At 50.3% G+C, this 24,225-nt stretch overlaps 2 protein-coding genes across 3 annotated transcripts; one reads left to right on the forward strand and one right to left on the reverse strand.

The window, feature by feature from the left end:
• Nucleotides 1–109: 109 nt before the first annotated feature.
• On the reverse strand, nucleotides 110–10,924 carry LOC140266970 (activator of 90 kDa heat shock protein ATPase homolog 1-like). 2 transcript variants are annotated; one of them, XM_072362118.1, is made up of 9 exons: nucleotides 10,786–10,924; nucleotides 10,178–10,368; nucleotides 9,784–9,866; nucleotides 9,584–9,701; nucleotides 9,401–9,498; nucleotides 9,185–9,322; nucleotides 493–594; nucleotides 364–415; nucleotides 110–271 (listed from the first exon to the last, which is right to left on the reverse strand). In XM_072362118.1, the coding sequence occupies exons 1-9, from the start codon at nucleotides 10,863–10,865 to the stop codon at nucleotides 114–116; spliced, it is 1,020 nt and encodes a 339-aa protein (XP_072218219.1). In that variant the 5' UTR covers nucleotides 10,866–10,924; the 3' UTR covers nucleotides 110–113. The 2 variants fall into 2 exon arrangements, with proteins under 2 accessions (XP_072218219.1, XP_072218220.1); XM_072362119.1 differs by lacking the exon at nucleotides 9,185–9,322.
• A 997-nt stretch (nucleotides 10,925–11,921) lies between these two features.
• On the forward strand, nucleotides 11,922–23,776 carry vipas39 (VPS33B interacting protein, apical-basolateral polarity regulator, spe-39 homolog). Its single transcript, XM_072362322.1, has 19 exons — nucleotides 11,922–12,000; nucleotides 13,406–13,498; nucleotides 15,714–15,819; nucleotides 15,906–16,043; nucleotides 16,128–16,166; nucleotides 17,593–17,657; nucleotides 17,812–17,868; nucleotides 21,195–21,287; nucleotides 21,379–21,412; nucleotides 21,494–21,596; nucleotides 21,683–21,710; nucleotides 21,788–21,861; nucleotides 22,047–22,122; nucleotides 22,262–22,396; nucleotides 22,502–22,543; nucleotides 22,621–22,797; nucleotides 22,878–22,967; nucleotides 23,095–23,199; nucleotides 23,276–23,776. Exons 1-19 carry the CDS (start codon nucleotides 11,989–11,991, stop codon nucleotides 23,294–23,296), a joined length of 1,488 nt encoding a protein of 495 aa, XP_072218423.1. The 5' UTR covers nucleotides 11,922–11,988; the 3' UTR covers nucleotides 23,297–23,776.
• Nucleotides 23,777–24,225: the final 449 nt, after the last annotated feature.

The raw sequence follows: 24,225 nt of genomic DNA on the forward strand, positions 1-24,225 counted from the left end.
TCTGGCAGAACCAGAACCAGGAAGAAACCTCTGGCAGAACCAGAACCAGGAAGAAACCTCTGGCAGACTCAGGAAGAAACCTCTGGCAGAACCAGAACCAGGAAGGGTCTCCCTCAGTAGCCGAACGTCTGTTTGATGGCCTGGAAGTAAAATCGGGTCCAGCCCTCCCTGGTGGAGTCCTCCTCTCCTTTAGGGACTCCTTGGCACTCCATTCTCAGCTCTGTCTCATCTCCACGGCCCTGCAGGTCGAGGCTGACGGTGGCGTAATGTTCTGATGGAAACACACGAAGCTCAAATGTCCGACCCGCTCTGAAGCTAAGAGGCTTTGCATGTGAATCGCAGCATCTTAACATGGAGACTCACCACCGGGCCAGGACCTGAAGTGCCACCTCATCTCAATCTTCTGGCCTGGTACCTGGAAGGAGAGCAGTGGTCCTGTTACTATAATGATATGACAGAAAGCACTGTTTGGCTCAGCAGCTGTGACCTCACCAGCTGTGTGAACTCTCCACTGATGCTCCCACCCAGGAGCTGGAACCGCCCTCCTCTCCGTCCATCTACAGTAGCCGGGGAACGTGTGAAGATCTGCACCAACTGGACAGAACTTCAGTACAACAGAACCTCGACAACAACACCACACCACCTGCAGACTGACTGTTACCATGGTGATTGAACTGGTTTCACACTAGTCTGTCCTGGTTTCACACTAGTCTGTCTCGGTCTGTCCTGGTTTCACACTAGTCTGTCTCGGTCTGTCCTGGTTTCACACTAGTCTGTCTCGGTCTGTCCTGGTTTCACACTAGTCTGTCTCGGTCTGTCCTGGTTTCACACTAGTCTGTCTCGGTCTGTCCTGGTTTCACACTAGTCTGTCCTGGTTTCACACTAGTCTGTCTCAGTCTGTCCTGGTTTCACACTAGTCTGTCTCGGTCTGTCCTGGTTTCACACTAGTCTGTCTCGGTCTGTCCTGGTTTCACACTAGTCTGTCTCAGTCTGTCCTGGTTTCACACTAGTCTGTCTCGGTCTGTCCTGGTTTCACACTAGTCTGTCCTGGTTTCACACTAGTCTGTCTCGGTCTGTCCTGGTTTCACACTAGTCTGTCTCGGTCTGTCCTGGTTTCACACTCGTCTGTCTCGGTCTGTCCTGGTTTCACAATAGTCTGTCTCGGTCTGTGCTGGTTTCACACTAGTCTGTCTCGGTCTGTCCTGGTTTCACACTAGTCTGTCTCAGTCTGTCCTGGTTTCACACTAGTCTGTCTCAGTCTGTCCTGGTTTCACACTAGTCTGTCTCGGTCTGTCCTGGTTTCACACTAGTCTGTCCTGGTTTCACACTAGTCTGTCTCAGTCTGTCCTGGTTTCACACTAGTCTGTCTCGGTCTGTCCTGGTTTCACACTAGTCTGTCTCAGTCTGTCCTGGTTTCACACTAGTCTGTCTCAGTCTGTCCTGGTTTCACACTAGTCTGTCTCGGTCTGTCCTGGTTTCACACTAGTCTGTCTCAGTCTGTCCTGGTTTCACACTAGTCTGTCTCAGTCTGTCCTGGTTTCACACTAGTCTGTCTCGGTCTGTCCTGGTTTCACACTAGTCTGTCTCGGTCTGTCCTGGTTTCACACTAGTCTGTCTCGGTCTGTCCTGGTTTCACACTAGTCTGTCTCGGTCTGTCCTGGTTTCACACTAGTCTGTCTCAGTCTGTCCTGGTTTCACACTCGTCTGTCTCGGTCTGTCCTGGTTTCACACTAGTCTGTCTCGGTCTGTCCTGGTTTCACACTCGTCTGTCTCGGTCTGTCCTGGTTTCACAATAGTCTGTCTCGGTCTGTGCTGGTTTCACACTAGTCTGTCTCGGTCTGTCCTGGTTTCACACTAGTCTGTCTCAGTCTGTCCTGGTTTCACACTAGTCTGTCTCAGTCTGTCCTGGTTTCACACTAGTCTGTCTCGGTCTGTCCTGGTTTCACACTAGTCTGTCTCGGTCTGTCCTGGTTTCACACTAGTCTGTCTCGGTCTGTCCTGGTTTCACACTAGTCTGTCTCGGTCTGTCCTGGTTTCACACTAGTCTGTCTCAGTCTGTCCTGGTTTCACACTAGTCTGTCCTGGTTTCACACTAGTCTGTCTCGGTCTGTCCTGGTTTCACACTAGTCTGTCTCAGTCTGTCCTGGTTTCACACTAGTCTGTCCTGGTTTCACACTAGTCTGTCTCAGTCTGTCCTGGTTTCACACTAGTCTGTCCTGGTTTCACACTAGTCTGTCTCAGTCTGTCCTGGTTTCACACTAGTCTGTCTCAGTCTGTCCTGGTTTCACACTAGTCTGTCTCAGTCTGTCCTGGTTTCACACTAGTCTGTCCTGGTTTCACACTAGTCTGTCTCAGTCTGTCCTGGTTTCACACTAGTCTGTCTCAGTCTGTCCTGGTTTCACACTAGTCTGTCTCAGTCTGTCCTGGTTTCACACTAGTCTGTCTCAGTCTGTCCTGGTTTCACACTAGTCTGTCTCGGTCTGTCCTGGTTTCACACTCGTCTGTCTCGGTCTGTCCTGGTTTCACACTAGTCTGTCTCAGTCTGTCCTGGTTTCACACTAGTCTGTCTCGGTCTGTCCTGGTTTCACACTAGTCTGTCTCGGTCTGTCCTGGTTTCACACTAGTCTGTCTCAGTCTGTCCTGGTTTCACACTAGTCTGTCTCGGTCTGTCCTGGTTTCACACTAGTCTGTCTCGGTCTGTCCTGGTTTCACACTAGTCTGTCTCGGTCTGTCCTGGTTTCACACTAGTCTGTCTCAGTCTGTCCTGGTTTCACACTAGTCTGTCTCAGTCTGTCCTGGTTTCACACTAGTCTGTCCTGGTTTCACACTAGTCTGTCTCGGTCTGTCCTGGTTTCACACTAGTCTGTCTCGGTCTGTCCTGGTTTCACACTAGTCTGTCTCAGTCTGTCCTGGTTTCACACTAGTCTGTCTCGGTCTGTCCTGGTTTCACACTAGTCTGTCTCAGTCTGTCCTGGTTTCACACTAGTCTGTCTCGGTCTGTCCTGGTTTCACACTAGTCTGTCTCAGTCTGTCCTGGTTTCACACTAGTCTGTCTCGGTCTGTCCTGGTTTCACACTAGTCTGTCTCGGTCTGTCCTGGTTTCACACTAGTCTGTCTCAGTCTGTCCTGGTTTCACACTAGTCTGTCTCAGTCTGTCCTGGTTTCACACTAGTCTGTCTCAGTCTGTCCTGGTTTCACACTAGTCTGTCTCGGTCTGTCCTGGTTTCACACTAGTCTGTCTCAGTCTGTCCTGGTTTCACACTAGTCTGTCTCAGTCTGTCCTGGTTTCACACTAGTCTGTCTCGGTCTGTCCTGGTTTCACACTAGTCTGTCTCAGTCTGTCCTGGTTTCACACTAGTCTGTCCTGGTTTCACACTAGTCTGTCTCAGTCTGTCCTGGTTTCACACTAGTCTGTCTCGGTCTGTCCTGGTTTCACACTAGTCTGTCTCGGTCTGTCCTGGTTTCACACTAGTCTGTCTCGGTCTGTCCTGGTTTCACACTAGTCTGTCTCGGTCTGTCCTGGTTTCACACTAGTCTGTCTCAGTCTGTCCTGGTTTCACACTAGTCTGTCTCAGTCTGTCCTGGTTTCACACTAGTCTGTCTCTGTCTGTCCTGGTTTCACACTAGTCTGTCTCGGTCTGTCCTGGTTTCACACTAGTCTGTCTCGGTCTGTCCTGGTTTCACACTAGTCTGTCTCGGTCTGTCCTGGTTTCACACTAGTCTGTCTCGGTCTGTCCTGGTTTCACACTAGTCTGTCTCAGTCTGTCCTGGTTTCACACTAGTCTGTCCTGGTTTCACACTAGTCTGTCTCAGTCTGTCCTGGTTTCACACTAGTCTGTCTCAGTCTGTCCTGGTTTCACACTAGTCTGTCTCGGTCTGTCCTGGTTTCACACTAGTCTGTCTCGGTCTGTCCTGGTTTCACACTAGTCTGTCTCGGTCTGTCCTGGTTTCACACTAGTCTGTCCTGGTTTCACACTAGTCTGTCTCGGTCTGTCCTGGTTTCACACTAGTCTGTCTCAGTCTGTCCTGGTTTCACACTAGTCTGTCTCGGTCTGTCCTGGTTTCACACTAGTCTGTCTCGGTCTGTCCTGGTTTCACACTAGTCTGTCTCAGTCTGTCCTGGTTTCACACTAGTCTGTCTCGGTCTGTCCTGGTTTCACACTAGTCTGTCTCGGTCTGTCCTGGTTTCACACTAGTCTGTCTCAGTCTGTCCTGGTTTCACACTAGTCTGTCTCAGTCTGTCCTGGTTTCACACTAGTCTGTCCTGGTTTCACACTAGTCTGTCTCGGTCTGTCCTGGTTTCACACTAGTCTGTCTCGGTCTGTCCTGGTTTCACACTAGTCTGTCTCGGTCTGTCCTGGTTTCACACTAGTCTGTCTCAGTCTGTCCTGGTTTCACACTAGTCTGTCTCGGTCTGTCCTGGTTTCACACTAGTCTGTCTCAGTCTGTCCTGGTTTCACACTAGTCTGTCTCGGTCTGTCCTGGTTTCACACTAGTCTGTCTCGGTCTGTCCTGGTTTCACACTAGTCTGTCTCTGTCTGTCCTGGTTTCACACTAGTCTGTCTCAGTCTGTCCTGGTTTCACACTAGTCTGTCTCGGTCTGTCCTGGTTTCACACTAGTCTGTCTCAGTCTGTCCTGGTTTCACACTAGTCTGTCTCGGTCTGTCCTGGTTTCACACTAGTCTGTCTCGGTCTGTCCTGGTTTCACACTAGTCTGTCTCGGTCTGTCCTGGTTTCACACTAGTCTGTCTCAGTCTGTCCTGGTTTCACACTAGTCTGTCTCGGTCTGTCCTGGTTTCACACTAGTCTGTCTCGGTCTGTCCTGGTTTCACACTAGTCTGTCTCAGTCTGTCCTGGTTTCACACTAGTCTGTCTCAGTCTGTCCTGGTTTCACACTAGTCTGTCCTGGTTTCACACTAGTCTGTCTCGGTCTGTCCTGGTTTCACACTAGTCTGTCTCGGTCTGTCCTGGTTTCACACTAGTCTGTCTCAGTCTGTCCTGGTTTCACACTAGTCTGTCTCAGTCTGTCCTGGTTTCACACTAGTCTGTCTCTGTCTGTCCTGGTTTCACACTAGTCTGTCTCGGTCTGTCCTGGTTTCACACTAGTCTGTCTCGGTCTGTCCTGGTTTCACACTAGTCTGTCTCGGTCTGTCCTGGTTTCACACTAGTCTGTCTCGGTCTGTCCTGGTTTCACACTAGTCTGTCTCAGTCTGTCCTGGTTTCACACTAGTCTGTCCTGGTTTCACACTAGTCTGTCTCAGTCTGTCCTGGTTTCACACTAGTCTGTCTCAGTCTGTCCTGGTTTCACACTAGTCTGTCTCGGTCTGTCCTGGTTTCACACTAGTCTGTCTCGGTCTGTCCTGGTTTCACACTAGTCTGTCTCGGTCTGTCCTGGTTTCACACTAGTCTGTCCTGGTTTCACACTAGTCTGTCTCGGTCTGTCCTGGTTTCACACTAGTCTGTCTCAGTCTGTCCTGGTTTCACACTAGTCTGTCTCGGTCTGTCCTGGTTTCACACTAGTCTGTCTCGGTCTGTCCTGGTTTCACACTAGTCTGTCTCAGTCTGTCCTGGTTTCACACTAGTCTGTCTCGGTCTGTCCTGGTTTCACACTAGTCTGTCTCGGTCTGTCCTGGTTTCACACTAGTCTGTCTCAGTCTGTCCTGGTTTCACACTAGTCTGTCTCAGTCTGTCCTGGTTTCACACTAGTCTGTCCTGGTTTCACACTAGTCTGTCTCGGTCTGTCCTGGTTTCACACTAGTCTGTCTCGGTCTGTCCTGGTTTCACACTAGTCTGTCTCAGTCTGTCCTGGTTTCACACTAGTCTGTCTCGGTCTGTCCTGGTTTCACACTAGTCTGTCTCAGTCTGTCCTGGTTTCACACTAGTCTGTCTCGGTCTGTCCTGGTTTCACACTAGTCTGTCTCGGTCTGTCCTGGTTTCACACTAGTCTGTCTCTGTCTGTCCTGGTTTCACACTAGTCTGTCTCAGTCTGTCCTGGTTTCACACTAGTCTGTCTCGGTCTGTCCTGGTTTCACACTAGTCTGTCTCAGTCTGTCCTGGTTTCACACTAGTCTGTCTCGGTCTGTCCTGGTTTCACACTAGTCTGTCTCGGTCTGTCCTGGTTTCACACTAGTCTGTCTCGGTCTGTCCTGGTTTCACACTAGTCTGTCTCAGTCTGTCCTGGTTTCACACTAGTCTGTCTCGGTCTGTCCTGGTTTCACACTAGTCTGTCTCGGTCTGTCCTGGTTTCACACTAGTCTGTCTCAGTCTGTCCTGGTTTCACACTAGTCTGTCTCAGTCTGTCCTGGTTTCACACTAGTCTGTCCTGGTTTCACACTAGTCTGTCTCGGTCTGTCCTGGTTTCACACTAGTCTGTCTCGGTCTGTCCTGGTTTCACACTAGTCTGTCTCAGTCTGTCCTGGTTTCACACTAGTCTGTCTCGGTCTGTCCTGGTTTCACACTAGTCTGTCTCGGTCTGTCCTGGTTTCACACTAGTCTGTCCTGGTTTCACACTAGTCTGTCCTGGTTTCACACTAGTCTGTCTCGGTCTGTCCTGGTTTCACACTAGTCTGTCTCAGTCTGTCCTGGTTTCACACTAGTCTGTCTCGGTCTGTCCTGGTTTCACACTAGTCTGTCTCAGTCTGTCCTGGTTTCACACTAGTCTGTCTCGGTCTGTCCTGGTTTCACACTAGTCTGTCTCGGTCTGTCCTGGTTTCACACTAGTCTGTCTCAGTCTGTCCTGGTTTCACACTAGTCTGTCTCGGTCTGTCCTGGTTTCACACTAGTCTGTCTCGGTCTGTCCTGGTTTCACACTAGTCTGTCTCAGTCTGTCCTGGTTTCACACTAGTCTGTCTCAGTCTGTCCTGGTTTCACACTAGTCTGTCCTGGTTTCACACTAGTCTGTCTCGGTCTGTCCTGGTTTCACACTAGTCTGTCTCGGTCTGTCCTGGTTTCACACTAGTCTGTCTCAGTCTGTCCTGGTTTCACACTAGTCTGTCTCGGTCTGTCCTGGTTTCACACTAGTCTGTCTCAGTCTGTCCTGGTTTCACACTAGTCTGTCTCGGTCTGTCCTGGTTTCACACTAGTCTGTCTCGGTCTGTCCTGGTTTCACACTAGTCTGTCTCTGTCTGTCCTGGTTTCACACTAGTCTGTCTCAGTCTGTCCTGGTTTCACACTAGTCTGTCTCGGTCTGTCCTGGTTTCACACTAGTCTGTCTCAGTCTGTCCTGGTTTCACACTAGTCTGTCTCGGTCTGTCCTGGTTTCACACTAGTCTGTCTCGGTCTGTCCTGGTTTCACACTAGTCTGTCTCGGTCTGTCCTGGTTTCACACTAGTCTGTCTCAGTCTGTCCTGGTTTCACACTAGTCTGTCTCGGTCTGTCCTGGTTTCACACTAGTCTGTCTCGGTCTGTCCTGGTTTCACACTAGTCTGTCTCAGTCTGTCCTGGTTTCACACTAGTCTGTCTCGGTCTGTCCTGGTTTCACACTAGTCTGTCTCGGTCTGTCCTGGTTTCACACTAGTCTGTCTCGGTCTGTCCTGGTTTCACACTAGTCTGTCTCAGTCTGTCCTGGTTTCACACTAGTCTGTCTCGGTCTGTCCTGGTTTCACACTAGTCTGTCTCGGTCTGTCCTGGTTTCACACTAGTCTGTCTCAGTCTGTCCTGGTTTCACACTAGTCTGTCTCAGTCTGTCCTGGTTTCACACTAGTCTGTCCTGGTTTCACACTAGTCTGTCTCGGTCTGTCCTGGTTTCACACTAGTCTGTCTCAGTCTGTCCTGGTTTCACACTAGTCTGTCTCGGTCTGTCCTGGTTTCACACTAGTCTGTCTCGGTCTGTCCTGGTTTCACACTAGTCTGTCCTGGTTTCACACTAGTCTGTCCTGGTTTCACACTAGTCTGTCTCGGTCTGTCCTGGTTTCACACTAGTCTGTCTCAGTCTGTCCTGGTTTCACACTAGTCTGTCTCGGTCTGTCCTGGTTTCACACTAGTCTGTCTCGGTCTGTCCTGGTTTCACACTAGTCTGTCTCAGTCTGTCCTGGTTTCACACTAGTCTGTCCTGGTTTCACACTAGTCTGTCTCAGTCTGTCCTGGTTTCACACTAGTCTGTCTCGGTCTGTCCTGGTTTCACACTAGTCTGTCTCGGTCTGTCCTGGTTTCACACTAGTCTGTCCTGGTTTCACACTAGTCTGTCTCGGTCTGTCCTGGTTTCACACTAGTCTGTCTCGGTCTGTCCTGGTTTCACACTAGTCTGTCTCGGTCTGTCCTGGTTTCACACTAGTCTGTCTCGGTCTGTCCTGGTTTCACACTAGTCTGTCTCGGTCTGTCCTGGTTTCACACTAGTCTGTCTCGGTCTGTCCTGGTTTCACACTAGTCTGTCTCAGTCTGTCCTGGTTTCACACTAGTCTGTCCTGGTTTCACACTAGTCTGTCTCAGTCTGTCCTGGTTTCACACTAGTCTGTCCTGGTTTCACACTAGTCTGTCTCAGTCTGTCCTGGTTTCACACTAGTCTGTCTCGGTCTGTCCTGGTTTCACACTAGTCTGTCTCGGTCTGTCCTGGTTTCACACTAGTCTGTCTCGGTCTGTCCTGGTTTCACACTAGTCTGTCTCGGTCTGTCCTGGTTTCACACTAGTCTGTCCTGGTTTCACACTAGTCTGTCTCGGTCTGTCCTGGTTTCACACTAGTCTGTCTCAGTCTGTCCTGGTTTCACACTAGTCTGTCCTGGTTTCACACTAGTCTGTCTCGGTCTGTCCTGGTTTCACACTAGTCTGTCTCGGTCTGTCCTGGTTTCACACTAGTCTGTCTCGGTCTGTCCTGGTTTCACACTAGTCTGTCCTGGTTTCACACTAGTCTGTCTCGGTCTGTCCTGGTTTCACACTAGTCTGTCTCAGTCTGTCCTGGTTTCACACTAGTCTGTCCTGGTTTCACACTAGTCTGTCTCGGTCTGTCCTGGTTTCACACTAGTCTGTCTCGGTCTGTCCTGGTTTCACACTAGTCTGTCTCGGTCTGTCCTGGTTTCACACTAGTCTGTCTCGGTCTGTCCTGGTTTCACACTAGTCTGTCTCAGTCTGTCCTGGTTTCACACTAGTCTGTCTCAGTCTGTCCTGGTTTCACACTAGTCTGTCTTGATCCATCCAGCATTCAGACTATTCAGGTTTCAAATTGTTATGTACTGTATCTCTTCTTCCGTACCTCCTGATTGATGAAGGTTCTGTAGAGTTCATCAGTAGATGTCTGGAACGTTTCTTTTAGGTTAAAGCTGCAGGTGGGGATAAGAACGCCTTTTGGGCAGGGGGCGGGGCTATGTGAGCACTTCACGGTGGGGCTAATCTACAAAAGAACACAGAGGTAAAATGAGGTCAACTCAGCATTAACAGCAGCTGTGTCAGGAACACAGGTTGACTTTACCTGAGTTTTGCTGGTCTTCACCTGGTTCTTCTTGGGGGGTGCAGGTGTAGACGACTTCTGTCCATCAGCAGTGGGAAAGATCATTCCCTGACTAAACTCTGTAAGGTCAGAGGTCACCGTTACTACAGGGCTCATTCTTCTCTTTTCTGATTGGCTGGTCCTGATACATTGTGGATAACAGACCTGATTTAAGCTCATGGACATACTCGCCCAGAACTCTACGGACCTCTTTAACCCCGGTCCTCTTCATGAGGTCCAGGAGAGCCGTACTGGGCTGATCTTTACACAGCGACAACGAAATCTAGAAAAGGACATGTTCGCTTGTCTAATTGTTGATACAGTTGTCCCTATGTTGATGGTGTGTGATCAGGATCCAGACTCACATCCAGGTCGTCCTCGTCGTTCTCGTCGGACAGGTTGGTCACATCAACAGTTCCTCTGAACTTCACTCCACTGGAGGACGTACCTGCAGATAGGAGACAGTCAGGACCACAGAAGACGACAAACTTTGGTGTCTCAGCCTTTCCTGATCTCTGTGAAGAGAAACATTAAACACAGAATGTTGACTATACTGCAGTCCATGTCTTGGATCATGGAAGACCTGATGAGGAAACACGGAGCTTCCACCCTGGAAACCCCAGAACCAGACACCAGATCTCTGGACAAAAACCTGAGCTCACTGGTGGAGAGAGAGCCACAGCTGGAGCTACTAGATGCAGTCCACTGGGTGGATAGATAAATGGATTGATGGATGACATCATCGGTGACATCACTGACCCAGCCAGTTGGCTCTCAGCTGCCATTCGTAGAAGAAGAAAAGTTTTCCTTTGCGGTTGTTGATGGAGGCTTCTCCATCCAGCTTGCTGACGTCAGTCAGGTGACACACTCCCTCTGGTCCCTCCACCCGAACACCAAGCAGGAGCTGACGGAGGCGCTCTGAAGACCAGGCGGAGACATCCCGCTCCGTCCTGATGGAGAAAGAGGAGATGGCGTGAGTCACTCAGCTGCCCACCTCTGACATCACAGCCTTTAAATACATCTGCAGGGTCAAATAACACACACTTTAAAATAACTCTTCCTCATACAACATGGATCATTCTGGAGGACTCTCTTCTTCTGCTTCTGTGGATCTTTCATATTACTGTTGCTATGGAAACAAACTTAGTGACAGGTACTCAGAGGTTCCCAGCGTGAAGAGGAGGGGCCACAACACGACTGATGCGTTCACTTTGAAGCAACAGACTGAAAAACACTGTAAACATCAGCACGTCACATGATCCACGGACACATTCGGTCAGAGACGGGACAAACTTCTTCTTCTTCATCTGAGTTGTTAAATCAGTGCGTGACATAATCAGCATCAACAGCAACAAAGAGTCACTGACCAGTGCCAGTTGTTGACGTTGGTCGCGTCAGCTCGCTCCTCAACGATCCATCGAGGATCTCCTTCTCCCCATTTGGCCATTTCTGATCTGTGATCAGTAGAGCTGAAGGTCTCTGTGTTGCAGTAACTGAGTGACTCCTGTGAGTGAGGGGACCAGCAGCTGAAACATGAACCATCTGCTTTCTGTTAGGACTTTCAAAATAAAACAGCTCAACAAAATAAAACAACAGCACTGAGAGGGAAGTGCTCAAAAGTACTACACTCTAAAAGTACTGCACTGATTATGTTTATCACCTTTAAGTTTGATTCTCAGAGCAGAAAATGCGTTATTTCTTTATGGCTCATGATGTGCCGACCTGCTTATTGTTTCCAGTTATCAATTTTTTTAAAACAGTGTTCAATTAATTAATTAATCTCTTCAGCTAAACTTTGATAAACTCCTCAGTAACTTCATAATGAAAACTGATATTTCCTCTTTCGCTTCTTGTGACTGAAGTTATCAGACAAAGAGCTCAAATGTGGAACTTTATATCTTAACTTATAGTATTTTGTCACATCTCATCACTGCATGAAGCCTTCAGTCTTATTGTGGACAGATTCCCAACGGAAACTGGGATGTTCACTGGTGTCGCTGTCAGGATTCGTGTTTAACTTGAGGTTTAGGAGCCAAACGCAGGACGACCACAGGAAGGAGGTGAGGACAAGTGCTGATGGATAATATTTGCTTTACTTAAAAGAAGCCAAAGGTTGAGGCAGGAAGAAAAACTACAACCAAAATTCAAACAAATTTACAGAAACATTTGTACTTTAACAAATGGCAAATAAACTTATATCTCATATCTTATCTAACTCTTTTAAAATGCCGCAAAATAAAGCAGAACTGTCTTCTCCGGCAGGTTCTGAACTGCCCTCTGAGTTTGTGGAACTCCTTCAGCATATTTAGGTGAAAGTGATGAGGAAACGAGGACATCAAGAGGAGGCAAAAACTGGACCAATGAGGGGAGACTCGTGAGTGCGAGCATACCTGTTCCGTGTGTGGCGTAAGATCAGAATAGTTTCCGGTCACTTCAGCGGACTTCCAGCTGATTCCAGCAGAAACATGTCCTGAATATTCGCGTGTTGTGAATGTTCACTACAACTCCCAGAAGACCCTGCGGAGCCGGAAGTCGCGCAACCTCCATCACGGGGGAAGAAGGGCGAACAGATGCAGCTGAAGGTAATAACAACTGATTGATTCTGATCGGTTATCGACTTTATTCTTTACGCTATGTGATGTCTGATGTTCCACTTTACATGTAATATATATCTGTGCTTTGACATCAGTGTTCCCGCCGCTGCCAGTGGGGGGAACAGTTTAATACGGATGTTTGTAGTATTCTAGCATGCTAATTGTATTACAGAACTGTAACACAAAGCACATACAGAGTCTGAACATACAGTACAAACAGAGCACACAGCCTCCATCATAATCATCATTATCATCACCATCAGGACTCATCGGGTGTTGAAGCTAATGGGTTAGCATGCTGCAGCCGCTCCCGTTGGTGTTGAAGCTAATGGGTTAGCATGCTGCAGCTGCTCCCGTTGGTGTTGAAGTTAATGGGTTAGCATGCTGCAGCTGCTCCCGTTGGTGTTGAAGTTAATGGGTTAGCATGCTGCAGTTGCTCAAGCTGATGTTGAAGCTAATGGGTTAGCATGCTGCAGCTGCTCCCGTTGGTGTTGAAGCTAATGGGTTAGCATGCTGCAGCTGCTCCCGTTGGTGTTGAAGTTAATGGGTTAGCATGTTGCAGTTGCTCAAGCTGATGTTGAAGCTAATGGGTTAGCATGCTGCAGCTGCTCCCGTTGGTGTTGAAGCTAATGGGTTAGCATGCTGCAGTTGCTCAAGCTGATGTTGAAGCTAATGGGTTAGCATGCTGCAGCTGCTCCCGTTGGTGTTGAAGCTAATGGGTTAGCATGTTGCAGTTGCTCAAGCTGATGTTGAAGCTAATGGGTTAGCATGCTGCAGCTGCTCCCGTTGGTGTTGAAGCTAATGGGTTAGCATGTTGCAGTTGCTCCCGCTGATGTTGAAGCTAATGGGTTAGCATGCTGCAGCTGCTCCCGTTGGTGTTGAAGCTAATGGGTTAGCATGTTGCAGTTGCTCCCGCTGATGTTGAAGCTAATGGGTTAGCATGCTGCAGCTGCTCCCGTTGGTGTTGAAGCTAATGGGTTAGCATGTTGCAGTTGCTCAAGCTGATGTTGAAGCTAATGGGTTAGCATGCTGCAGTTGCTCCCGCTGATGTTGAAGCTAATGGGTTAGCATGCTGCAGCTGCTCCCGTTGGTGTTGAAGCTAATGGGTTAGCATGTTGCAGTTGCTCAAGCTGATGTTGAAGCTAATGGGTTAGCATGCTGCAGTTGCTCAAGCTGATGTTGAAGCTAATGGGTTAGCATGCTGCAGCTGCTCCCGTTGGTGTCGAAGCTAATGGGTTAGCATGCTGCAGTTGCTCCCGTTGGTGTTGAAGCTAATGGGTTAGCATGCTGCAGTTGCTCCCGTTGGTGTTGAAGCTAATGGGTTAGCATGCTGCAGTTGCTCAAGCTGATGTTGACAATACAAAAGTTAATTTAAACTGAATGTTCTCTCTAGATGATGAAGAGTAAAACAGATGAGGAAGACTACTGGAACAGCTCCAAATTTAAAGCCTTCACTTTCGATGATGAAGATGACGAGTTCAGCAGGGTAAGACCCGGTATACACTGGACCCAGGTGTGAGAGTCGGGTGAAATGTTAAGGTGTCAAGATCAGGTGTGAGATTTCAATTCAGTTTATTTATAAAACGCCAAATCACAACAAACATCATCTCAGGGCACTTTAAAGATACAGTCCTATTCAAGCCAATTACAATTCATTAGAATAATATAATTAATTCAATTCCAAATTAGTCCAGTTCATACAGAACCAATTAAAAAAGTAGTTGAGCAAAGGAAACCAACAGATTGCACTGAACTTCTCTTTGATCCAATCCCAGTCCTGAACATACACAAGGCAACTGTGGAGAGAAAAAACTCCTTTTAACAGGAAGAAACCTCCATCAGAACCAGAACCAGGAAGGGTCCATCTGCCTGGACCAGCTGGGGCTGAGAGGACAGGAAAGAGGGGACAACAAGCAGCGTAACACCAGGCCAGAGATACCTGCTGAGAGAGAGAAACACAAGTTAATGACAGCGATGATGTCATCTGTACATGGAGGGAGGAGAGGTGCATCATGGGAGCTCCCCCAGCAGGCTGGGCCTACAGCAGCAGAACATGGAGGGAGGAGAGGTGCATCATGGGAGCTCCCCCAGCAGGCTGGGCCTACAGCAGCAGAACTATGGGATGTTTCAGGCTCACCTGAGCCATCCCTAACTATAAGCTTCATCAGAAAGGAAAGTTTCAGCCTGATCTTAAAGGTAGAGAGGGGGTCTGCTTCCTGAAGCCAAACTGGCAGCTGGTTCCACAGAGAGGGGCCTGATAACTGAAGGCTCTGCCTCCCATTCTGCTTTTAGGGGCCTGATAACTGAAGGCTCTGCCTCCCATTCTGCTTTTAGGGGCCTGATAACTGAAGGCTCTGCCTCCCATTCTGCTTTTAGGGGCCTGATAACTGAAGGCTCTGCCTCCCATTCTGCTTTTAGGGGCCTGATAACTGAAGGCTCTGCCTCCCATTCTGCTTTTAGGGCCCTGATAACTGAAGGCTCTGCCTCCCATTCTGCTTTTAGGGGCCTGATAACTGAAGGCTCTGCCTCCCATTCTGCTTTTAGGGGCCTGATAACTGAAGGCTCTGCCTCCCATTCTGCTTTTAGGGGCCTGATAACTGAAGGCTCTGCCTCCCATTCTGCTTTTAGGGGCCTGATAACTGAAGGCTCTGCCTCCCATTCTGCTTTTAGGGGCCTGATAACTGAAGGCTCTGCCTCCCATTCTGCTTTTAGGGGCCTGATAACTGAAGGCTCTGCCTCCCATTCTGCTTTTAGGGGCCTGATAACTGAAGGCTCTGCCTCCCATTCTGCTTTTAGGGGCCTGATAACTGAAGGCTCTGCCTCCCGTTCTGCTTTTAGGGGCCTGATAACTGAAGGCTCTGCCTCCCGTTCTGCTTTTAGGGGCCTGATAACTGAAGGCTCTGCCTCCCATTCTGCTTTTAGGGGCCTGATAACTGAAGGCTCTGCCTCCCATTCTGCTTTTAGGGGCCTGATAACTGAAGGCTCTGCCTCCCGTTCTGCTTTTAGGGGCCTGATAACTGAAGGCTCTGCCTCCCGTTCTGCTTTTAGGGGCCTGATAACTGAAGGCTCTGCCTCCCATTCTGCTTTTAGGGGCCTGATAACTGAAGGCTCTGCCTCCCATTCTGCTTTTAGGGGCCTGATAACTGAAGGCTCTGCCTCCCATTCTGCTTTTAGGGGCCTGATAACTGAAGGCTCTGCCTCCCATTCTGCTTTTAGGGGCCTGATAACTGAAGGCTCTGCCTCCCATTCTGCTTTTAGGGGCCTGATAACTGAAGGCTCTGCCTCCCATTCTGCTTTTAGAAACTCTGGGAACCACAAGGAAACCTGCAGCCTGAGAGCAAAGTGCTCTGTTGGGGAAATATCCAACTGTGAGATCTTTAAGATGTGATGGAGCTCGGTCATTAAGAGCTTTATATGTGAGGAGAAGAATCTTAAATTCTATTCTGAATTTAACAGGGAGCCAATGAAGAGAAGCTAAAACTGGAGAAATATGATCTCTGCTGTTAGATCTCAGCAGAACTCTGGCTGCAGGGTTTTGGATCAGCTGGAGGCTTTCAGAGCATCTGTGGGACAGAACAATAATAAGGAATTACAGTAGTTCAGTCCTGAAGGAACAGATGCATGGAGCAGTTTCTCTGCTCTGAGACAGGATGGTCCTGATTTTAATGATATTACGAAGGCTGAGGTGTGATGTGTGTCAGCTTAAGGAGTCGAAGCAGGCAGTGAACAGCATCCGGCAGCTGGTGGAGGATGAGGACGATGAGGACGATGTGGAGAAGGTCAGCTGGAGTGGTGAACCAGTTGGCAGTAAGTCTAACCTGTTCTCTCACCTCTGAAGAATCCTGAGCTGTGATTGGCTGCAGGTTGACAAACTATTGTACCTGTTTCCTCAGGCATCTCCTGGTCGGTCAGAGAGACAGCAGCATCCAATCAGAAGATAGACAGAGAGCCTGCCTTCCCCAGGATCCCCACAGAGGCATCCTCAATCAGCAAAAGCCAATCAGGGCTCTCCCTCAGCTCTCTGTTTAAAGGTGAGATAAAGGTGAACTGGGATCTGGTCACATGACCCAGACAAGAAGAGAAACCTGATCGTGTGACTGATTTTTAATCTGCAGGAAAAACTAAAGGAGGAAACTTCCAGAGCTTCACTGACAGTGAGTCTGATGAATGAATTAGATACTAATCTTAAAGGTAGAGAGGATCTGCTTCCTGAACCCAAACTGGCTGCAATATTGCGAAGATGAAAGAAGGCAGAAACCTGTTTATATGTGAGTCAAAGATCCTGGTCAGAAATAACTCCAAGGTTAGGGTTAGGTTAGGTTACCTAATGGAAGCCTGTACAAAGTAAAAAGAATCGGTCCAAGCACAGAACCCTGAGGAACTCCATGACATACTCTGGTGTGTGAGGAAGATTCTTCATTTACAAGAACAAACTGGAATCTATCAGATAAATATGACTTAAACCAGCCTAATGCAGTTCCTTTAATCCCAATAACATGTTCAAGTCTCTGTAACAGAATGCTGTGATCGATCGTATCAAATGCAGCTCTGAGATCCAACAGGACAAGAAACAAGTCCGCTATCAGAGGCTAAGAGGAGATCATTGGTAACTTTCACCAGTGCTGTTTCTGTGCTATGATGCACTCTGAATCCTGACTGAAACTCTTCAAACTGATTATTTCTATGTAAATGATCACAAAGTTGAGCTGCAACTATTTTTTCAAGAACTTTAGACAAAAAAGGGAGATTGGATATAGGTCGATAATTAGCCAACACTTCTGAATCAAGAGTAGGTTTTTTAAGTAAAGGTTTAATTACAGCAACCTTAAAAGTCTGAGGTACATATCCTGTCAACAAAGACCGATTGATCAGATCCAATATGGAAGTATTGATTAAGGGGAAAACCTCCTTGAACAGTCTGGTTGGGATTGGGTCTAAAATACAAGTTGATGGTTTAGAAGAGACTATTGCTGTTGTTAGCTCAGAGAGATCAACTGGGCAGAAGCCGTCTGAATACAAATCAGGTTCTAAAGATACTTCTAAAGCTGCTCTACTTGATGATACATCAGTGATAATAATGGGAAGGATTCCATTAATCTTCTCTCTGATAGAAACAATTTTATTGATAAAGAATCTCATGAAATCATCACTGCTGAGAGTTAAAGGAATACATGGCTCAGCAGAGCTCGGACTCTTTGTCAGCCTGGCAACAGTGCTGAAGAGAAACCTGGGATTATTCTTATTCTCTTCTATCAATAATGAATAATAAGCAGTTCTAGCTTTACGAAGGGCTTTCTTATACGTTATTAAACTATCTTTCCAGACTAACTGAGACTCTTCTAAATTGGAGGAACGCCACTGTCTCTCCAGCTTTCTTCAGTCTGCTTTAAAGCAGCTGTGAATTATACCAAGGAGCCAACCTCTTCTGACTGATTACCTTCCTTTCAGAGGAACCTCTTCTGACTGATTGAGTAAATGAGTGCGTCTGATGAATGAAAAAGTCTGAACAAACAAATTAATAAGTCTAATTGATTAATGAATTAATCTGAATTAACTACATGCTGTTTCTCTCCGTTTCAGCGCTTGGCGACTCGTCTCTCCGACTCTACGCTCCTGAGCTCCGAAAACCAAAATCTGAGTACAAGGTTAACACCAAGGCTGTAATCTGATTATATCTGATTTCAATAACCTGCTTAATCTGATTGTTGTAACTTGATTATAATTATAATTATAATCTTATTGCAGTAATCTAATTACAGATGACAGCAGTCTGTTTAATTTAATTTGTTATGATGTCAGGATTACGTCAGTGATTGGTCACCTGAAGAGACGGTTCAGAGACTGCAGCAAGGAAAGGTAATGTTTACCTGTTTGTGTTGCCTCGGCTCACCCGTCCTTACCTCGGTCCACCCGTCCTTACCTCGGTCCACCTGTCCTTACCTCGGCCCACCTGTCCTTACCTCGGTCCACCTGTCCTTACCTCGGCTCACCCGTCCTTACCTCGGCCCACCCGTCCTTACCTCGGCTCACCCGTCCTTACCTCGGCCCACCCGTCCTTACCTCGGCTCACCTGTCCTTACCTCGGCTCACCTGTCCTTACCTCGGCTCACCTGTCCTTACCTCGGCTCACCTGTCCTTACCTCGGCTCACCTGTCCTTACCTCGGCTCACCTGTCCTTACCTCGGTCCACCCGTCCTTACCTCGGCTCACCCGTCCTTACCTCGGCCCACCCGTCCTTACCTCGGCTCACCCGTCCTTACCTCGGCCCACCTGTCCTTACCTCGGCTCACCTGTCCTTACCTCGGTCCACCCGTCCTTACCTCGGCTCACCTGTCCTTACCTCGGCTCACCCGTCCTTACCTCGGCTCACCCGTCCTTACCTCGGCTCACCCGTCCTTACCTCGGCTCACCTGTCCTTACCTCGGCTCACCTGTCCTTACCTCGGTCCACCCGTCCTTACCTCGGCTCACCCGTCCTTACCTCGGCTCACCTGTCCTTACCTCGGCTCACCTGTCCTTACCTCGGTCCACCCGTCCTTACCTCGGCTCACCTGTCCTTACCTCGGCTCACCTGTCCTTGCCTCGGCTCACCCGTCCTTACCTCGGCCCACCTGTCCTTACCTCGGCTCACCTGTCCTTACCTCGGTCCACCCGTCCTTACCTCGGCTCACCCGTCCTTACCTCGGCTCACCCGTCCTTACCTCGGCTCACCTGTCCTTACCTCGGCTCACCTGTCCTTACCTCGGTCCACCCGTCCTTACCTCGGCTCACCTGTCCTTACCTCGGCTCACCTGTCCTTGCCTCGGCTCACCCGTCCTTACCTCGGCCCACCTGTCCTTACCTCGGCTCACCCGTCCTTACCTCGGCTCACCTGTCCTTACCTCGGCTCACCCGTCCTTCCCTCGGCTCACCTGTCCTTACCTCGGCTCACCCGTCCTTCCCTCGGCTCACCTGTCCTTACCTCGGTCCACCCGTCCTTACCTCGGCTCACCCGTCCTTACCTCGGCTCACCCGTCCTTCCCTCGGCTCACCTGTCCTTCCCTCGGCTCACCTGTCCTTACCTCGGCTCACCTGTCCTTCCCTCGGCTCACCTGTCCTTACCTCGGCTCACCTGTCCTTACCTCGGTCCACCCGTCCTTACCTCGGCTCACCCGTCCTTACCTCGGCCCACCCGTCCTTACCTCGGCTCACCCGTCCTTACCTCGGCCCACCCGTCCTTACCTCGGCCCACCTGTCCTTACCTCGGCTCACCCGTCCTTACCTCGGCTCACCCGTCCTTACCTCGGCTCACCCGTCCCTGCCTCGGCTCACCTGTCCTTACCTCGGCTCACCTGTCCTTACCTCGGCTCACCCGTCCTTACCTCGGCCCACCCGTCCTTACCTCGGCTCACCCGTCCTTACCTCGGCCCACCCGTCCTTACCTCGGCTCACCTGTCCTTACCTCGGCTCACCCGTCCTTACCTCGGCTCACCCGTCCCTGCCTCGGCTCACCTGTCCTTACCTCGGCTCACCCGTCCTTACCTCGGCCCACCCGTCCTTACCTCGGCTCACCTGTCCTTACCTCGGCCCACCTGTCCTTACCTCGGCCCACCCGTCCTTACCTCGGCTCACCTGTCCTTACCTCGGCCCACCTGTCCTTACCTCGGCCCACCCGTCCTTACCTCGGCTCACCCGTCCTTACCTCGGCTCACCCGTCCTTACCTCGGCTCACCCGTCCTTACCTCGGCTCACCCGTCCCTGCCTCGGCTCACCCGTCCTTACCTCGGCTCACCTGTCCTTACCTCGGCCCACCCGTCCTTACCTCGGCCCACCTGTCCTTACCTCGGCTCACCTGTCCTTACCTCGGCTCACCCGTCCTTACCTCGGCCCACCCGTCCTTACCTCGGCTCACCCGTCCTTACCTCGGCCCACCCGTCCTTACCTCGGCTCACCCGTCCTTACCTCGGCTCACCTGTCCTTACCTCGGCTCACCCGTCCCTGCCTCGGCTCACCTGTCCTTACCTCGGCTCACCCGTCCCTGCCTCGGTCCACCCGTCCTTACCTCGGCCCACCTGTCCTTACCTCGGCTCACCTGTCCTTACCTCGGCTCACCCGTCCTTACCTCGGCCCACCTGTCCTTACCTCGGCCCACCTGTCCTTACCTCGGCTCACCTGTCCTTACCTCGGCCCACCTGTCCTTACCTCGGCTCACCTGTCCTTACCTCGGTCCACCCGTCCTTACCTCTGGCCACCCGTCCTTACCTCGGCTCACCTGTCCTTACCTCGGTCCACCTGTCCTTACCTCGGCTCACCTGTCCTTACCTCGGCTCACCTGTCCTTGCCTCGGCTCACCTGTCCTTACCTCGGTCCACCTGTCCTTACCTCGGCTCACCTGTCCTTACCTCGGCTCACCCGTCCTTACCTCGGCTCACCTGTCCTTGCCTCGGCTCACCCGTCCTTACCTCGGCTCACCTGTCCTTGCCTCGGCTCACCTGTCCTTACCTCGGCCCACCTGTCCTTACCTCGGCTCACCTGTCCTTACCTCGGTCCACCCGTCCTTACCTCTGGCCACCCGTCCTTACCTCGGCTCACCTGTCCTTACCTCGGTCCACCTGTCCTTACCTCGGCTCACCTGTCCTTACCTCGGCTCACCTGTCCTTGCCTCGGCTCACCTGTCCTTACCTCGGTCCACCTGTCCTTACCTCGGCCCACCTGTCCTTACCTCGGCTCACCTGTCCCTGCCTCGGCTCACCTGTCCTTGCCTCGGCTCACCTGTCCTTACCTCGGCTCACCTGTCCTTACCTCGGCTCACCTCTCCTTACCTCGGCTCACCTGTCCTTACCTCGGCTCACCCGTCCTTACCTCGGCTCACCTCTCCTTACCTCGGCCCACCTGTCCTTACCTCGGCTCACCTGTCCCTGCCTCGGCCCACCTGTCCTTACCTCGGCACACCTGTCCTTACCTCGGCCCACCTGTCCTTACCTCGGCTCACCTGTCCTTACCTCGGTCCACCTGTCCTTGCCTCGGCTCACCCGTCCTTGCCTAGGCTCACCTGTCCTTACCTCGGCTCACCTGTCCTTACCTCGGCTCACCTGTCCTTACCTCGGCTCACCTGTCCTTGCCTCGGCTCACCTGTCCTTGCCTCGGCTCACCTGTCCTTACCTCGGCTCACCTGTCCTTACCTCAGTGTTCTCTCTGCCGCAGACAGTGTCTCTGGAGAAGTTCCGCTCTCTGCAGGACAAACTGCTGCTGCTGGACTTCGCCGTCGGCGCTCATGATGGAAACGCCATCACTGCTGTAACTTCACCATCAAACTCATTACAGATTCATTCATTTGGTAACTTTGTTAGAAATGTTCAAAGACCACTTGTCTCACCGCCTTCTGCAGGTTCTCATCTATCTGAAGAGGACCTTAAGTAAAGGTGAGTTCTTCTGATCCTGGACCAGCAGTTCTGGTACCGGTCCAGTTCTCAGGGTTAGTCTGACTGTGTTCTCCTGCTCAGAGGTTTTATTCAGAGAGCTGGAGTCCAGACAGACAGCTCTGAGACATTTCATGCACTACCTGACCGAGATCGGAGACCAGAAGCTGCTGCTGGAGCTGCACAGGTGTGACTGAACCTCCTCACACCTGAGATCTGTGTGTGCCCTCAGTCCGTGTTATCAGCTTACTTCTGTTCTTCTTCTGCCCCCAGAGCTCTTGGCAGGACGGAGGACATGGCGGTAGGTAGCAGCCGGCAGTTTGGCCCTCAGGGCCGACGGGGGCTGATGTAACGGTGTGTTTGTTTTCTTTGTGACAGCTGCTCCAGTATAAAGAACATCTGAGCATCACAGAGGAAAACAAGAAGCGGGACTTCCTGAAGAGCTGTCTCAGGTGAGTGGCACCTGCAGGACGAGGAAGGAAGGAAGCCTTCTGCTGAAGGACAGACGATTTCAACAGTTTGTTCTATTTTCAGTGTGGAGTTGACACTTATGTGATTGTTGACTGGTGTTGTTTGTTTGTTGTTGTTTACTCTTCAGCTGTTTGTTTACAGTTTTTTGAGGTTTGCTTCTTTCCAGCCTTCCGTTTCCTGCCGAGGATTCAGCTCATGTTCAGGATCACTACACTCTGCTGGAGCGGCAGATCGTCATTGAGGTCAGAAACCACTTCAGACTGGATCAAACTGGCAGTGGCTTTGGTCCCACGATCAGGCTCCATTTATCTAGTGTAACTCTGTGTTCAGGTTAAGTTGAACTCCAGTTTAATCCCAGTTCCCTGTTTGTGTTGTTGCCAGGCAACAGACCGGCAGGCAGAGCGTGGAGGAAAGATGGAAATCTTCCAGAAGTTTCCCAGAAAAGCTTCAATCTTAAATATGCCGTTGATCACTACGCTGTACTACTGCTGCTTCTACCACTATGCCGAGCCCGAGGTTAGCCCGAGTTAGAGTACCCTAAACCAGGCTGACTGATCAGAATCAGCTGATCACATGAACTGGATTGGAACGTTTGATTGAACCTTTTTGGTGTTTCTGCAGGGAACCTACAGCAGTCCGCTCAACGTCCGCCAGACCTTCAGGGTGAGAGCTTTTCTTTACCTTTGCTGAATGTCAGGCTGAGGTTCTGAGTCTCTAACGGGCGCCGCCTCTGACATCAGATCTCAGAGAAGCAGTTCTTTGTGACGGCGTTGGCAGCGCGGGCGAAGCTGAAGGCGTGGCCAGACGTGGATGCGCTGTTCACCAGCAGGAACTGGCTCGGCTTCACCCGGAAGAAGTCACCTCTGAGCTTCCAGCGGGTCGTTGACATCCTGCAGAAAAACTCGGCCCCCACACAGGTCAGGGGGCGGGGCCAGGCAGTCCCATGTAGCTGGGGGGGTATTGATCACTGATCGTTGGTGTTATTGAATGATGGCAGGTGCTGCAGCAGTACGTTGGACTCGTTGATGATGCAGAGCTGAGGATCAGTTTGGCTCAGAAACATAAATGTCACGACATTGTCATCAGCGTAAGTCACCTTTACACTAACCGAGCTCTCTGATTGGCTACTGATGTAAATACTTTGAACTAACTGGAGTCCTGCAGACCGAGGCTGTCTCTGTTAGTGATGTCATCTCTGTCTCTGGACCAATCAGACGTACCGGGATATGAAAGACCGCCAGCTGTTGCTAGGATACCAAGGGAAGGTGGAGAGAGGCTCGGCAGCAGAAAGGAAGATCGAGGAGCTGCTCAACAACCCGGTGAGGAAGAGGAGGAGGAAGAACATCACCATCACCATCATCAGCCCAAACTGAACTGTTTCTTCTTCTCTTACAGCAAATCCGCTGGAAAAACTGATGACGTCACACAGCCTCAGACAGATTCAGTCTCAGTGGTCGCCAGCAGGAGCAGTTTGACCGCTCGGCAAGCAGAGAGGGTGGAGGTTATTATTCCGCCGAGTCATCGCCGAGTCATCGCCGAGTCATCGCCGAGTCATCGCCGAGTCATCGCTGAGTCATCGCTGAGTCATCGCCGAGTCATCGCCGAGTCATCGCTGAGTCATCGCTGAGTCATCGCTGAGTCATCGCTGAGTCATCCCGCCATTGCTTTCGTCCCTGAAAAACTTTTCTATGACCCTGAAAAATAAAAAGTGCTGCACTGAAATGTGAGTGCGATTTGTACCTGGAACAGGCGAGTCACAGTTCACCGTCTGCCATCGGGTTCGGATTGATCCGATGTAAACGCACACCTGGCTGCAGGTGTGACCTCAGACTTCTGAGCCTGAAGCAGGAAGTTCAGACTCTTCTGTCACACAAAGCTCAGAGAAAAAACTGAATAAAAAGTTTAATAATAAAACCTCAGACTATTTCTGTCTGTTTTTAAAATGATTAAAACAGGATGAAGGTGGCTGCTGATGGAAACCAGTGAGGTTCCAGAGAGTCCGAGGTCTCCATTAGCCCGGATCTCGAGTCCTTTGCTGCTGCTGCTCAGTACGTGAGAGTTAGTGGACTCAGATGATTTGGTTCACTGACTTCACTTCAGTCAGTGAATAAAAGTAATTAGCTAAATACTGCAGGAAATGTTTAGGATCCTTGTCTAAAAGTCGGAGCCCTTAAATAATCACAGTCGATAGAATTCAATTCAGAGTAAACACAAGAAACTTGTGCTATAAAAAAAATGGACCAGAGAATAATCCCGACAGACCAGTGAGCGGTGCTGACCAACAGGTCATTGGGGTCATCAGGTGGGAACCTTCTTTAATTGGTCTTTTGTCTAGTTGGGCCCTC

This window comes from Leuresthes tenuis, unplaced genomic scaffold, assembly GCF_036924035.1.
Source record: "Leuresthes tenuis unplaced genomic scaffold, fLeuTen1.0.hap1 SCAF_13, whole genome shotgun sequence".
Taxonomy (NCBI): domain Eukaryota; kingdom Metazoa; phylum Chordata; class Actinopteri; order Atheriniformes; family Atherinopsidae; genus Leuresthes; species Leuresthes tenuis.